This window comes from Prenolepis imparis, unplaced genomic scaffold (assembly GCF_030444845.1).
Source record: "Prenolepis imparis isolate NDT839.2.m4 unplaced genomic scaffold, iyPreImpa1.0 SCAF_8, whole genome shotgun sequence".
NCBI lineage: Eukaryota > Metazoa > Arthropoda > Insecta > Hymenoptera > Formicidae > Prenolepis > Prenolepis imparis.
The window spans coordinates 5270223-5285301 of record NW_028141166.1 but is presented as its reverse complement, the minus strand read 5'-3'; the positions used below and the strand labels follow the sequence as shown (position 1 = coordinate 5285301).

Sequence of the window (15079 nt, the reverse complement as noted above, 5' to 3'; positions counted from 1 at the left end):
AGATAGATGATGCGTGCATTTGCGTATTACTTTAAATCTTTGATTATTTGAATGTTGATAAGGAATATTACTAGTACGAGGGAGAGAGGAAGCTCTTATCTTCATGCAATATTAGAATCTCCTTATGATTATTACACTATATTAAAGCAATATAATAGAGAAATTAAAATAATCTGTTAATTCTAAACATGTATTGTTTAAGTCGTGCTTAGAATTGACTCCTGAATTTATATTATTATATTATTATTAATTACATTAATAATTAATTTACATATCCCTAATCAACAAATAATTAATTACTAATTAATTATTAATCATTAATTAGTATTAGTTACTGATTTATTAATTAATTATCAATCAATTATTAATTGTATTAGATTATGATTTATTTTGTGTTTTAACACAGTGACGATGACAACATCAAAAGTTAGTGAATGAGAATTAATTACATTTATACTTTTAAGATTGATAACGTTCGTGCTATGGTACAAGATGTTTATCTCAAGATACTGTTATATAGAATAAGAATATAACACCGTTACGTTTCTTTATTTATGACTTCTTTCGTTATTGAATGTATACAATTATTCTGTTTGCCTCTCACAAATTATCATGTCAAATTAATTATCGAGATTTGAATTGACTACTCGATCTGTGATTATCCTGCTGTTTTTTAACGAAAATTTCTCTAAGCAGAAAACAACAGACGAGTACTTGATAAAACTTGTCTGCCTTTAATTTATTTAGAGATTGCAATAGAAAAAAAAATAAAAATGAGCTTGAATAAAATATAAAAATGCTAAAATCTATTCATGAAATAATTAAGGAGCATTTACGATAAAATACACATAGCTGAACTAATGTTATTAATTGACTCGCATTTGCGCTCGAGTAGAAATAGCAATTATTAAATTGCATTATTAACAAATTAATTATTCAATTAATTTAAATATACTTATAAAAAAAATTAATACAACTTATTACGCGTAATAAAAGCCATTATCAATAAAAATTCTCAGTGCGATGGCTAGCCGTCAGTTTATCTATTTTCTCTCGAATTAAAAATTTAATGGGCTTTCAGGGAAGATTGAATGGAAGAGTCACGCTGGATGAGGGTCGCAATGATCTACAATTAGTGAATCTGTGCGTACCTACAAGATCGGCGATTGTTGTAAGTAGATCAATCGTGATGCTGCTCTTGACACAAGCAATATTAAAAAGCTTCAGAATGATAAAAATTCACATATCTATCACGTGCAATTGCACAGCACTATATCAGTCAATTGCTGAATTTATCTTTATATCTTCACTATTGTAGATTGTCACATATGTTTGTAATTAAAAATATTAAATCACACTATAGCACAAGTTTTGTCAAATCATGGATTATTCTAATTTTTTTTTCACTTTGCATACGTTAATCTTCACATCACAGTAATTAAAGAAAAAACTGTTGCTTGATATATATAATTAATAATTGATTTGTTTTTTTAATTTGCTTTTAGTAACTTGATAACTACACTTTTTGTTAACAGAATGCATTTCAAAATTGGCAATGTTAAATAAAAAATACAGAAATGACACAAAACATTAAAAATACACATTGATTAGACAGTACTTTAAATCGGAAATTAAAAAATTGCTACAAACTTTAAACTCAGACCGAAGCACTAAACGAATTCCATATACAATAGTTCGTAGTTCACACTTTGAAAGTTCGTGTTAGACTGACATAGTAGAATTGTGACACAGGGACTAAGGTATACAAAAGCATAGTTTTAAATAAAGGAAAAAATATTTTTAACGTAAACTTAGGTCAGATAAAATAAAGTAAGATAAGGTAAAAGGAGGATAAATTATGATAAAAACAAGGATGCAAGTATGCAACAAGTATGTTAGGTTTGTTCTTTGTGCTACATTAATATACTAAAAATAAGATTTTATATATATATATATATATTTAAAAATTGGAGAGAAAGAGAAGAAAAAAAGTTTAGCTATACAAAGGATAAACCTATTTATACATTTTTCAGTCAGACTATGAATTTGCCTATAACATATTGGAAAGAGACAGCCAATCCAGACTTTGTGACATTTAGACAATACATTGTTAAATAGATTGAATTTATAATGTCTTTATAATTCTTTTTCCATTATAATATAGAAGCAGTTTTGATATCTTCAATTTCTTTACATCGAATATTATCCATTAACCATTTTCTTGTGTCATGTGGAGCGATAATATAATTTTTGTCATATAAAACGATATATATACATAATAATTTTTAATAAATTTTCTTTCATTTAAAGAAATAAATGAGATGAAAATTATAAATTAAACTCTGAGAAAGAAGAAAAATTATAAATTACAATTTTATACTAATAAATTTTTACAGAAAATTTACAGTATTATATATAAAATTTGATGTCCTAATACAAATTTGTATTAGAGGAGTAATTTATATCAAATATTTGGAAAAAGAATATAAGATAGATTTGAGATTTTAAATTCACGTTAAAGTTAATTTTGCTGGTATCTCGAAGTACTTTGAGCTGTATTTGGAGAAGCATTAGCTACGTGAAGGTCGAAGTATCCTCGACAGCTGCAGTTCGCCGTTGTTCGGTGGTGGGACGGCTGCGACTTGCATTAGTGCAATGACGGCCTGCCATAGCATGGCAGAAGGGGAGGTTCCTGAAGTAAGAGAGAAGAATGAGAAAGGGAAAGGATCTCTTTGTCCTCATCAAGATCCTTACGGCAGAATATTTTCCATTGGCGTAGATTGACCAAATTATCGAGTATCTTCTCGGACAATGTTAAAAATATAGAATTACTTCGCAATATATTTATAATTTATATAAAATCGAAAGTGAGACATAAGAAAACTATATAAAAATAATGACATATATTTATAAACATATAATATAAGTATTTTAAAAATAATTATAATTTGAGAGAATTACAGATTTATTTGTTGCTGCAAACTTAAGTATTAATCAAGAAATCTGCAAACACAATAATATCTAAAAGAAGTCTCATATTGATAACAGCATTATCAATTACAAGTGAAATAAAAATTTACAAGCTGGATTGATTTTATAAAATTACAAATTGTATTATTAGTTAAAGTATAATATTTATTTACGACATTAACAAGCATTTAGCAACACGTGACACTTAAATATTTATTTCAATTAAATATTTATTTATCTAAATATTTATTTCAAGAATACAATATACTTATATTTTTATATAAATATTTTTTTATATATTTTTTATATATACACTTTTTTATATTAACTTAATATAACACATTCGAATTTAATATAACATACTTAATACAACATACGAATGTAATTTGAAGAAACAGTTTTACGCCATTGCTCGTTGAAACTGGCAAACTAGCCACTCGCAGCCCTGCTGCGTCGCGGTTAACTTCTGCCAGATTCCGACTTCGTCTCTTAAAGTATTGTTACACCCATTGCTATTTTTTGACAGGTACCAACGCGCGTCCTCCTACGTAGGAGGGATTAGCGTGTAAAATCAGAACATGTGTGCCCCGCTTCTTTACGGGGTCCGCGAACGCCGAGAGGGTCTCCGGCGCAAAGAAGGAGAGAACCTCTTTCACTCCGTTCATTGGTATTTTATTTTATTATCGGCATCTCATAGTCAACCGAGATATTCCGTTCTTCGAGAGCGGACTATTAAGCCCGGGGATGATAAATTTTTATAAAGCTATTCCGCCGTTAATAGTCACTTACTTTCGGTCAGGTTCTCTTGGAACCTGTTTTTTCAGAGGGGGTTTTTACGTAGGTTAAACGTATACGCGACTGCGTGATATTTTGTGATCGGTCGGTGTATCTATGTATTGTATATACGCGCAAAATCTATTTGCTTCCGGATTATCGATCGAATGATTCCTTTTTAGAATGCCTACCTTTCTCCGCCAGATTTACGGCATGTGACAAGCGACGCATGAAATATTGGATTTTATTTGAATATGTTGCGGAATTAATGAACGAGTGAAATGAATTTTTATTTATTGTTCATTTCGTTTCTGTGCGAGCAAAACAAAGAGTTCGCTTTATTATGTTCTTAGTAACACACAAAATTGTAATTGTTTTATAATTTTATAATATTACATTTTCTGTTATTTCTTTTATTTCCCATTTTTTTAGATTAATATTGTTAGGTCCACATTGTACAAGTGATTATTAAATTTATCATTTTTTAAAATTATTCTTAAATTCTTTTCTTTATTTAAAAATTGTTTTCAAATTGCAATTTTCATGAGAAATATATGTTTTCTCTTTTTAAAGTGATCTTCGTCAATAATTCAGTTACATAAATTTTATGCATAAGAAAAGTGTACCTTAATAATGTGGAATCCATTTTTTAAAACCTTATATTTGGACAAGATTTCTTTTAAAAAATAAATTTTTTTAAATTAAATAAATTCATGTTTACACAGACTTCTAAATTTAAGAAATAAACTAAACTTTTTCGATAATATAATTCATTTTTTTAAGTGGAAATATAAAAAAATGATAATTTCTGATATTGGAGCATACTATGTTTTTAATATTGTATATTTAATTTTTTAAAGGCTAGATTATTGAAAGAAAAACATTAATTTTAATTTATTAAAATTGTTTATTTAATTATCAATATGTACAAAAACAATCCAAGTCAAAAATCTTTTAGAAAAATGTCAGTCCTAAAATATCATACATTTGATAAATTACACAATTCGAATACAAAACACAAATATATACACAATACAAAATAATACAAAATTTAAAATTATAATGACAGATTACATTTTAAACTAAAGTTACATATTTTTAAATATCGTACACAGTGAGTATATGAGTACATGATCAGGCAAATATTCATGAAAGAAATATGTTCGCACGGGAATACAAAAATCTACAACTTAATTTTTATTAAAATCTATTTTATTTGTTAATTTTTGTGAAAGTAAAAAAATATATCCTACAAACTGCATATATGTTTAAAAAATACCTTCATTCTCGTATCTGTTATTTATATCTTTCATTCGTATCTCTTTATTCAAAACACTTGTTTAAACACACGTACGCAAAATTTTGTTAAATAATCAAAACTGAAATAATTTACATTGACAAACTATACTTTCTTCACTTCTACAACTAGACTGACGTTATACTGTATAAAGATGATGCAGTTACGACAGTTTCCAAGAGTATACTGTATAGTAACCAGTGGAGAAATACAAACGATATTGGGCTGAGTTCCTGTCTATACAACCCGCCCTCAAAAGAAAATTCTTTGTCAATTTACAAAAGTTAAAACCAATAAGAGAATAAGGCGTGTAGCTCTGTATATACCTGTAGGAGGATCAGGTAAAGTTATACAGAGTTTCACCCTATAGTCTTTACTTTTTCCCGAATGAAACATACAAGGACAGCCTCAACCTGACCTGACTTAATACTGTAACCGCCCTCACGATATGCAAATGACTTCAAACTCTTTGGTATTGGGAAAGTCATCGTTTTTCTTTTACTCTTTCTCTTTCTCACTCTTTTTCTCTCCTCCCCCCTTCTTTGACCACACCTGACCAAAACGAATAATTTTTCCGTCCATGGTAATGCACGAACCAACTATTGTACGTCGAAAATCGATCGATGAGACTAGTAAAGTTAAATCCCGACACTTCGAGAGACTGATGATCGCGCATTGTTACAAATCTCGAAATCTTTTAAAATATAACGCGTCTTACCTGAGAAAAACCATCACCTCGCCTCTCGAGAGCCGAGATTTTGCATCTTTGATTCGAGATAAGCATCTCTCGAACACGGCGATGTTTGACGAGGGGCGACAGGGTGAATGTGCAACGCATCTCTTTTTCTCTCGCTGCCTCTTTACACTTGTTTGATCTGTGAACGCGCAAGTCTCTCGCGCTCGATCACGTGCCACCCTCTTGCGTAGGATCAGCGTGAGAAAGTCCGAGGATTCGAAATTATTTAGAAGAAATTGTCGTTCCTTCTCGAAGAAAACGGAAGTGAATTGCTTCTTTGCGGAGCATTCTATAGAAATAGAAATCTCGGATCCTAAGATCCTTTCGAGGGAAGGATGTGAATATTGCATATATTTGTAAGGAATATAATGTGTCTTCGTCTTTTTGACAATTTTTTAAAAATAAAATTTTAATCTACATTTAATCTCATTTTAGACGAATAAAAATTTAAGATAAAATTTATCGGAAAAAAAATCACACTTTGTAATAAAAATTGATAATTTCGGAAATTGTGCAAAGAAGGGGGTGAAAATTGCCGTCCAGATATTTCATTATATTACAATTGATTTTAGTTGCGGTCTAGCATGATCTCTCGCGAGATTTCCAAGTTCTCATTTCTTCGATGAACGAACGATGAATTCCTCTCATACCTTCACCCATCGAGAGAGACGTGGTAACGCAATCTCAGTAACCAATAGCGTTGTCGGTCGACGGGTGATCTCCCCACTATGGACCGAATGGGGCAACGAGCTAAGAAGGCCCGAAAATATCCACGAAGCATAAAACGCGACTTCTACATACACATATGTACGTGGGCACATAGGCGTCGACATGTACAAATTGTGTTAATAATTCACGTGATCGAAATGTCTAGTTTTAAGGGTCGCAATTTGATTATTAACTCACCCCTTTTTATTATATTTATCGTTATCATAAAAAAATCGTCAATTGCATAAAATGTTTATTTAAAAATAAGTGATTATTAATTATTTAGTTTTTTATTAAATATCCAAATATGTTAAATACTGTATCATTAATGCTTATATATATATATATATATACATACATATATATAATATTAAATATATATATATATATATATATACATATATATTGTTGCAATTTCAATAACCGACAGTATATTTCCTTTGTTCGTCAGAGGGCTTCTCTCTATACTACTTAAAGACGATTCACGGGCGCTAATGTCCACTTACCGTGTGGGGACCATAGGGCCCAGAACTATTCGGTTGTTTTACTTTAGTGCTTTACAGCTCGGTTATAAGACCTTCCCTCTTAGGCCAGGTAAAAGATCAGGTAAAAGATTCCAAGCCCAAAAACCAGTGTAAGAAGACCTAAGAAACTATCGCGCAAGTATAAACGTGCTTGTCCAAAAATATATTCCTTTATATGGAAAGATATTTATGTGAAATAACAATCTTTTTATGAATTATTATATTTCACTTTTACAACTGTGCGAATTTGACTTAACAGAGATCTTAAAACAGTCTGAAGAGTTTTTAAAAAATAGTAAAAGAACAATCGAAGGATGATTCATTAAATTTTTAATGCGAAAAAGAGACAAGACACAATTATTCACTTAGCATGGTGGTGTAAAGGATTTAAGATGTATTTTTGTCCATTAATTTCAAACATTACGTATTTAAAGTTCACACGTCAGAGTGATTTTAGAGTATGATGTGCAAACAGCGCGTGTCTGAATGCGAGAAGAGAAAAAAATACGACAGAATTGATTATACGCGAGAGTAAGATTGCACCTGCGAAATAATGAAATGCATAATGAGGGGCTTTCGGCTTCGAGTTTTCGTCGATTTTTCGATCGGCGCGCGAAGCTCTTATTGGGTGGTCCCTTATATTACAACCGTTTCCTCAATGACTCCATAGCGAAGTCGGCCAGAAACCATATGCTTCTGGCCGTTGATTCACGATGACTGGGCTCTACAGAGAGTAGTATTGTATAACTGAGTGTGATTTTTCATGGGAGCACCAGTATGTGTCAAAAACTGTACCGCCGTTCCGCAATTAGGTCTCGACTGCACAAAAACTGGCTGCTCAATTCAGAACGAACTAAGCCGTGGAATCGCTGCAGCTAATGACTGTAGCGATGATCCGAGCTTTTAATGTTTTTCGAACGGATTCTTTCAAATATATCTTGATATTTTCTCATTATAATACTTTGCTTAGCGTTGTGAGAAAAAAAATCGGAAACAAGAATTAAATTCTTCGAGTTATGTCCCAAATAACCATTCATTATTTTCACGGTTTCCCGATAAATCTCACCCTTTCTCCTACCTCGACTATTCCCTCTAATACTTACCATTCTCACGCGATTCTCATTTGAATGCTAAACCGGGTCGAAACAACGAGAGAAACAGAAGCAATAATCGACGGCTCGTTGAACGGCATAGACAGAGTCCTCAAGGATACTCTCGGAAGGAGTATCCTCCCCTCGCTCTAATAGAGCTGGCGGCCAGCTCTCGCGGAAAGGGGTAGCTCCCGCGATCGTACGGGCGCTAAGGGAGCTTCGATACGACGAAAGGAGGAATAGATAGACCGAGACGAAACTGCGCGGTACGTGGGCCCGGGAATACCGGGCAATTATCATTTCTTGTAGGAGCCGGGGCCGTATCGTCACAGGCGGTTTTGCAACATTCGGAACCCTCATTGTGGCGTGGTTCCTCGGCCTCTCCTTTTCGCCCCTCTCTATCTCTCTCTCTTGCCGCTCTTTCTGTCCAGCGTACGCTAAAACAAAACGAAGGAGAGATGCATGGCGCGCTCTCTCAAGGATAACAACTATGAAGCCTAGCCGGGAAGCTAAGCCGACGGCCATATTGCCGACAATTGAAACCGTTGCGCCGCTCTTCTCGGTACCTGCAGCTGTGACAACTCGGGTGTTTGGTGTATCACGCACGTCGCAACAACGAACGCAGATGCGCGTCGCCCAGGGGCAATTAATGCGGGCTCACGTACGTCGTACCCGGAAGACGGGAATTGCGGGCAATTAGATACGTCCTGACGGAGCGGGCATCGCGGCGCGAATCTTGCGATTCAAATCAAAACACGAAAAAAAAACTACTTTTATGAATGATTACGGAGTAATAAATACAGCGAGGAGAAAAAATTTATTAACATATTATCAAATAATATTTTTTTTTTATTGAAAATATATGAGCGATATGATGAATTGAGGGGAAAAAATATTTTTTTTATTAAGAAATTATAATGTCATATAAATAATTAACTTTGCGGAATTTTATAAGAACCAAGTTTGGTACATCAACATCAGAATATTTTTAGACGCCGATGGGGAAAAAGATGTGGTCAATTATAATTTTTACATTCTAGCCGAACAAAGACACTTGGCACATTTAGGAGGAGGATCCTTTCGCAGGTAGAAAGGAAAAAGAATTCAGTACTGGCGGCGATGCAAGTTCGGCAACCCATAAAGTGAAAAAGATCGCGTCTATATGTATCACACATTTTACAAAAGCTAAACCAATTAACTAGACACACCTAGAAAAATCAGTGATTATTATATTTCTAAAATTAAGTAAATTTTCGAAAGCTATTTCCTCTCTCTCTTACAAAGCAAAAGAATCTTCAAGTAATAATAAATCGAACAATTAATCATCGATCTGATGTATCTTCTCGCCTTTGCTCGTTTAATCCAATTAAATCAATTTTGCGATAGCGAGAGTCATCTTGAGTATGTCGGAGTCGCGTGTTTGTCGCATCGCAGCGCATTTACGGTCGTGTAAAGGAACGCGAATCGCCGGCCAAATCTTTACGATCATACCTGTCGTAACGATGACGATTATTCGCGGCGCGGCGCGGGCATAAAAATTTATTTTATTTCCAAGGGGGAAAAATAAAGGTGAATCGCCGAATTTCTCAAACTGGCCCGGGAAGGGTCTCCGAATCGTCGCCGGTAATGGAACTTAGGCACCGTCGAGGTCGACTGTAGAAGAGAAGGGGGGAATGCGGTGGAGCGGGCCTTACCGAGCGTAAAGGACTTAGGCGGGTTTGAGAGAGAGAGAGAGAGAGAGAGAGAGAGCGCAGGACCCGAAAGTCGTCTTGCATGGTCAGAGAGGGTCCAATCTCATTTGGTACTACTAGCATGCCTTGCTCACTCACCTTCCAGGCTTCGAATTACTGCCTTTGCTCTCTTTCTCTTTCTCTCTTTCCCCCTGTGTTTCCCTCTCTGTCCCTCTGTCTATCTCTCGTCCCTGTAGCATCCCGGCTCCGGTAGAGCCGTCTCTCTAGTATACTCATCCCACTCTTCGACGTTGATCATTATCGCCCGGCATTCCGAGATGCGTTTGTATAGTGCAAATGCAAGCATTATTAAATGCAACAGTCTCGCATCAGCGCTTTGTAATTTGGAGAGAAGAATAGAACAATGTACGAATAAAAGTAGTTTCGAATAGTTGTTACTGTTGAAAGGCTGCAACTTCCTTTCTTCAAGAGAATCGACGCTTTCCCTCTTATTTGATTGCAGCAACGTCTAATAGCTCAAATAGATTGATTTATTTTGTAAAGAATAAGGTAACAATATAAAAAATTTGATGATTTTACACGCGTACAATAATTAAACTCGCCTTCTCTTCTGCCTCGTGAGGGATTTTATGACTATGACATCACTTTTTCCTACATACTTTATATATACTTTGCACATGACCGCTATAAACTGTTTAATATATATGCATGAAAGAACACGAGGAATTAATCTTCTGTGAATTTTCGGCTTTATATTGTTGATCGATCGTCGGTCTCAATCGAGAGAGATTCTTGGCTGAGCTGCTGCGCTTAGACCCTGCTGAACAAAATCGATTGAAAATGAACCTCATCCCGAGGCGGCCTCATCATCGCCGACTCCAAGTGCTCCTATCCGCCCGTCTCGTCTAACAACATCGATGCTTCCGCGCGTTGCTCATGCACTAGAGAAGCCGTGTACGGTTTCAAAGAAATGAAAGAAACAGAAGCGGCCGACGTTGATGAATGAAGCTGATGAATCAGATATCCCTCGTGAGTATTCTCGAAAGGCCTTTCTTTACGATCGCGGGCGTTAAGATAAATAGGTCCTCCTTTTTATTTCGCCTGATATACCGGAGGCAGAGCTATTCGGCCTCCTCGGTGCATGTCCAGGTTGACTGCGCCTTCGAGATCCTCCGAAGGATTCGAGTTTTCGGTACACGATTTTTCGGCCTTGACTCTGTTCTCGATCTCAAGCTCGAAAAGGTAATTTTCGCTAATGACAAAAATGTCGAAAAATAATTTTATTTGAAAATTATGAGAAGAAATATTGAAGATATTAAAAATGTTAACGAGATTTAAGTACAATCAGGATTTCTAAATTGTAATTGCATAATTGGGGAAGATTATTTATAATATGATAAATATAATAAATACTGTTTAGAGAGTCGACTAAAGTCATTTAGATGGCAGTATTTTTTTATATCGCAGGTTAATTACATAAATTTAAAAAAAAGAAAGAAATGCAATTTTTGCCCGCAAAGCATGCACACATGTCGTGTACGTATATATATGGGTAACGATAATCTCGTGCACGCGACAATTCGAGCTCGATGTCGAATGGCGATATAATACCGCGTGACGATTTATGCGGATTTTCACGCGATCGCTCAAAAAAAAGAAAACTTTCGCGATCATTACGTCGGGGGGGTCAGTCACACTTTTCGCGCGATTCAATCTTCGTCGTGCGAATTATCACGTGTCCTACGATAACCCGCCCCGGCGTCCTATCACACGGGTATCTCCACTAATTGGGATTTCGCAGGATGGTAAGAAGACGGTCCGTGCAAAAAGAAGGAAAGAAACATTTATACGGCGGCACACAGAAAGAAGAAGAGAGAGAGAGAGAGAGAGGAGAGGGCGTGGGTCCTAGCACGGTATGACGCGATAATGCGGTACGAACACCGTCTAGAGGAAGCAGGGAAGAAGGGGGAGAGAAAAAAAGGGAGATCGCACTGGTGAGAGAAGAAGAGAGAGACGGAAAGAATCGAATATACGCGCAAACAAGAAGAAAAGAAACCGGACGAGGTGACGGTGAGAGGGGGACCGAGGGGGGGGGGACGGGTGGGCCTGCCGTACTGACCTTGACTAGGCCCGAAGTTGAGGTGGGTTGAGATGCTGCCGGACCCTCTTGTCGCGCCCCTCTCCCCTTTCTCCTGCTCCCCCCCTCTTCTTTCTTCACCACACCGTGCCCTCCCGAAGTTTTACCTTCTGTGCCCCGCGGCACTCCGGGCCCCACCGGGTCTGCCCTGTAGTTCTGCATTCGCAGACTCCTCCATCAAGGACATCACAAAAAGTACATTAGACGAAAACACGTTGCCATTATACCGCGGCGTACCGCGAGAGAGGAGAGCGAAAACGCGCTATGTCTGCGCTAAGGTCGGTGTTGTGCACCGACACTGCAGGCCCGACATTCGGGCCCCCGCAACACCGCCAAAAAGGGGCCCACGGACACATCTCCCCTGTCTCTTTCTCTCTCTCTACGACTACGTCTGGATTAGGTCGCGCTCGCGACTCCGATGCATTATATTTTCGAAGAAGAAAATGCGAAAATAATATATTAACGCGAAACAGAGAGTTAACCTTGCATTAAAAAAATCCTCATTAAATCAATTTATTTATAGCGAATGTTGTATTGCGTTCTTAATGAGGAATAATTTATTGTTAATAATAATATTAATGATATTACATATTATTACGTTAGCATGTATAAATTACGCATATGTTTGCAGATAAATATTATAAAATGAGAAATTGAAATCGGTATTATTTTACGATGTAGTCATTCGACTGGTTTTTTTTTTTTCGGCGAATTATACGAAAAAATGATTAATAAAGAAGCATATAAATTCAATACCAGATGAAGCTGGGACGAAATTTACGTACGCGCGAGAGACATTAAAATTATGAGCATGCGAATCAGGTATAGCTGGCGGCTGTACAAAGCTAGTGAGCCTTGAAAATTTAGATTCACTTGCGATAAAAGAAGAAATAAAAACTTCTCATGTGCAAATTAGCGAATTAATTGATTAATTTCTTTAAAAAAAATCAGATTTTTTAAAATTATAATATATGTCAATAGATATATTTCGGAATTAAATTAAATTCTTTAATTTAAAGCAAAAAAAAATATCATCGGAATATAAATGGACCAGTGTAATAAAATATACACGCAACATCTATATTGACGCGCATTTAATTTACAATCAGAAAATCACAAGATGACGAAACGCGCCTTAACTATCGCCTTTATACTTCTGACCCTCACGGTGCACCTCACCACTCACTCTCTCAAGATCAAGGTCAGCTCTTGGGAGATGACTGGACTCTTTAAGCGACGTACATTTTCTTCGTTATCCGCTACGTTTCTCGCTCTCCGACTCACACCGACTAGAACCTGATGTAAAAGTATCTTGCGGAAACATTTGCGCGAGAAACGGCGCGTACAATATATATATGTTTTAGCACGTAATCTCATGAACATAGATATACACACGCGTACAAAATAATAATATAAAAATCGCGAGATGAAAGAAGGGTATTCCTCATTAAGAAAAATTATTAAAATGTACTAGATTACTGATCGACATCTCCATCGATATTAGATTATTTGAAGATCGTCTGCCTCGTTGGAAATTGCAATATTTCTTTATAAAAAGAAGCTTTCCTATAAATCGACGCAATCATTTATTCGTCACATTTTGCCGCCTTGATTCCTCGCAAACGAGCGAATAATTTGCAGTTTCTCTTCGCACTCTGTCATGTGCAAATCTGTAAGAGAGGGCAACGCTCGTTTTACAAAATCTCGACGCATGTAACAGGTAATTCACGATAATTTCGATGAGATGCAGCGCTACTGAGATGCCGAGGCTCTCGCTTAAAGCTTTCTCCAAAGCGATCATTAAACTGCAGCGATTGCGACGTACCTAGTCCATCCGATGCAGTTACATTATACATGCTTTGCATCATCATCTGTGCGCGACGACTCAACAGATTTATTATCCACCTTGATATTATATCGCGCGTGGGCGGTCCATCGTCGCGCCAATGTTACCTTCGTAAGCTTGATACATCTTTATATTTCCAAATAATTCAGTAAGCTTGTTCAACACGAGTAACGAGTAACGCGTAATGTAATTTCGACTCATTACAATTTATAAAATGCATCAAAATCAAAAGAAGCACATTAATTTTTTATTGTAAATATTAGATATTTTCTTTCTTCGGAAAAATGGAATGCCATATTTTTTCCATAATTAGTTTTATATGAAAATAAAATAGTATATTCTCTTTCTTAGCTATTTAAAAATTATATAATTTAAAAAACTGAAAAATTTGTAATATGAATTCTTTTATGTGCAAGATATTTATAGCATAACACAAATTTTGTTTGGCTTCAACAATGACAATTATTTGTGATTTTTATATGCATCTAGTGATATTAAAATATTTTTCCAAAATATACATATGACATATATTATATATGCATTTAATCATGGTGAAAATTAATTGTATTATTTAGAAGTAGAGCGACTTTTGCCAGAGGAAAGCGCAGGAAGTTAACGATTTTTTTTATTCTCCTTATATAGTGGCTCGCTCACCTCTATATTCGTAGTTCGTCTCGTGAAAGTTGACTCGTATACTCGACGTATTCCATACCTGATGTAAGTAGGTGCAAAGTACCCTATCATTGTCGCGCAATGTATTACTGATAAATTTCTCCACGATTTTTTTTTAGAAAAAGCTTTCAAAAATTATTTAATTGTAAGAAGAAAATTCTATTCTTTGAAATTTTACAATGCACTCGAAACAATAAACTACAGTAAACGACTGTGAAAAATAAATCGAACAAATTTCACGTGCTGTAGCTCCAATGAAGCTATCAAGACAGCTCTGTTGACAAACGATAGAGTCGAGCCTCATTGTTGGACAGATCGATTGGCGCTCGTCAACTTGTAAATAGAATCGATAAAACGTCCAGTCATTCCTAACGATAGAATGATTTTGCCGGCGTCATTGACTAGTGCCATCGCGTGTTTTTGTGATGATGATACACTCGAGGATTCTCAAGCCATTGATCCTCCACTCGATCATGCTAACTTTATCACTACATCGTATTTGCAATTTAGCGAAAATTTATTCTTTTTTACATTAACATCATATCTCAGTATTATACCTTGAAAAGTAAGCTTTAATTATTTTAAATTATTATATCGAATTACTAGATGTCATCAGACATGAAGCGCGAAATT

At 35.4% G+C, this 15079-nt stretch overlaps 1 protein-coding gene across 12 annotated transcripts in view; it reads left to right on the top strand.

Moving 5' to 3' along the window:
- Ca-beta (Calcium channel protein beta subunit) overlaps window positions 1-15079 on the top strand; it is an 89406-nt gene that overhangs the window by 41632 nt on the left and 32695 nt on the right. For 9 of the 12 annotated variants that reach the window (XR_014425878.1, XR_014425877.1, XR_014425876.1 and 6 more), the window contains exon 3: window positions 1082-1171. The exons of the other annotated variants lie outside the window; for them this stretch is intronic. Coding sequence is in view for 5 of the 9 variants with exons in the window: in XM_083044217.1 (XP_082900343.1) it covers window positions 1082-1171 (90 nt within the window). In the remaining 4 variants the exon portion in view is untranslated. The remainder of the gene's footprint in view (window positions 1-1081; window positions 1172-15079) is intronic. 12 annotated transcript variants of the gene reach the window in all.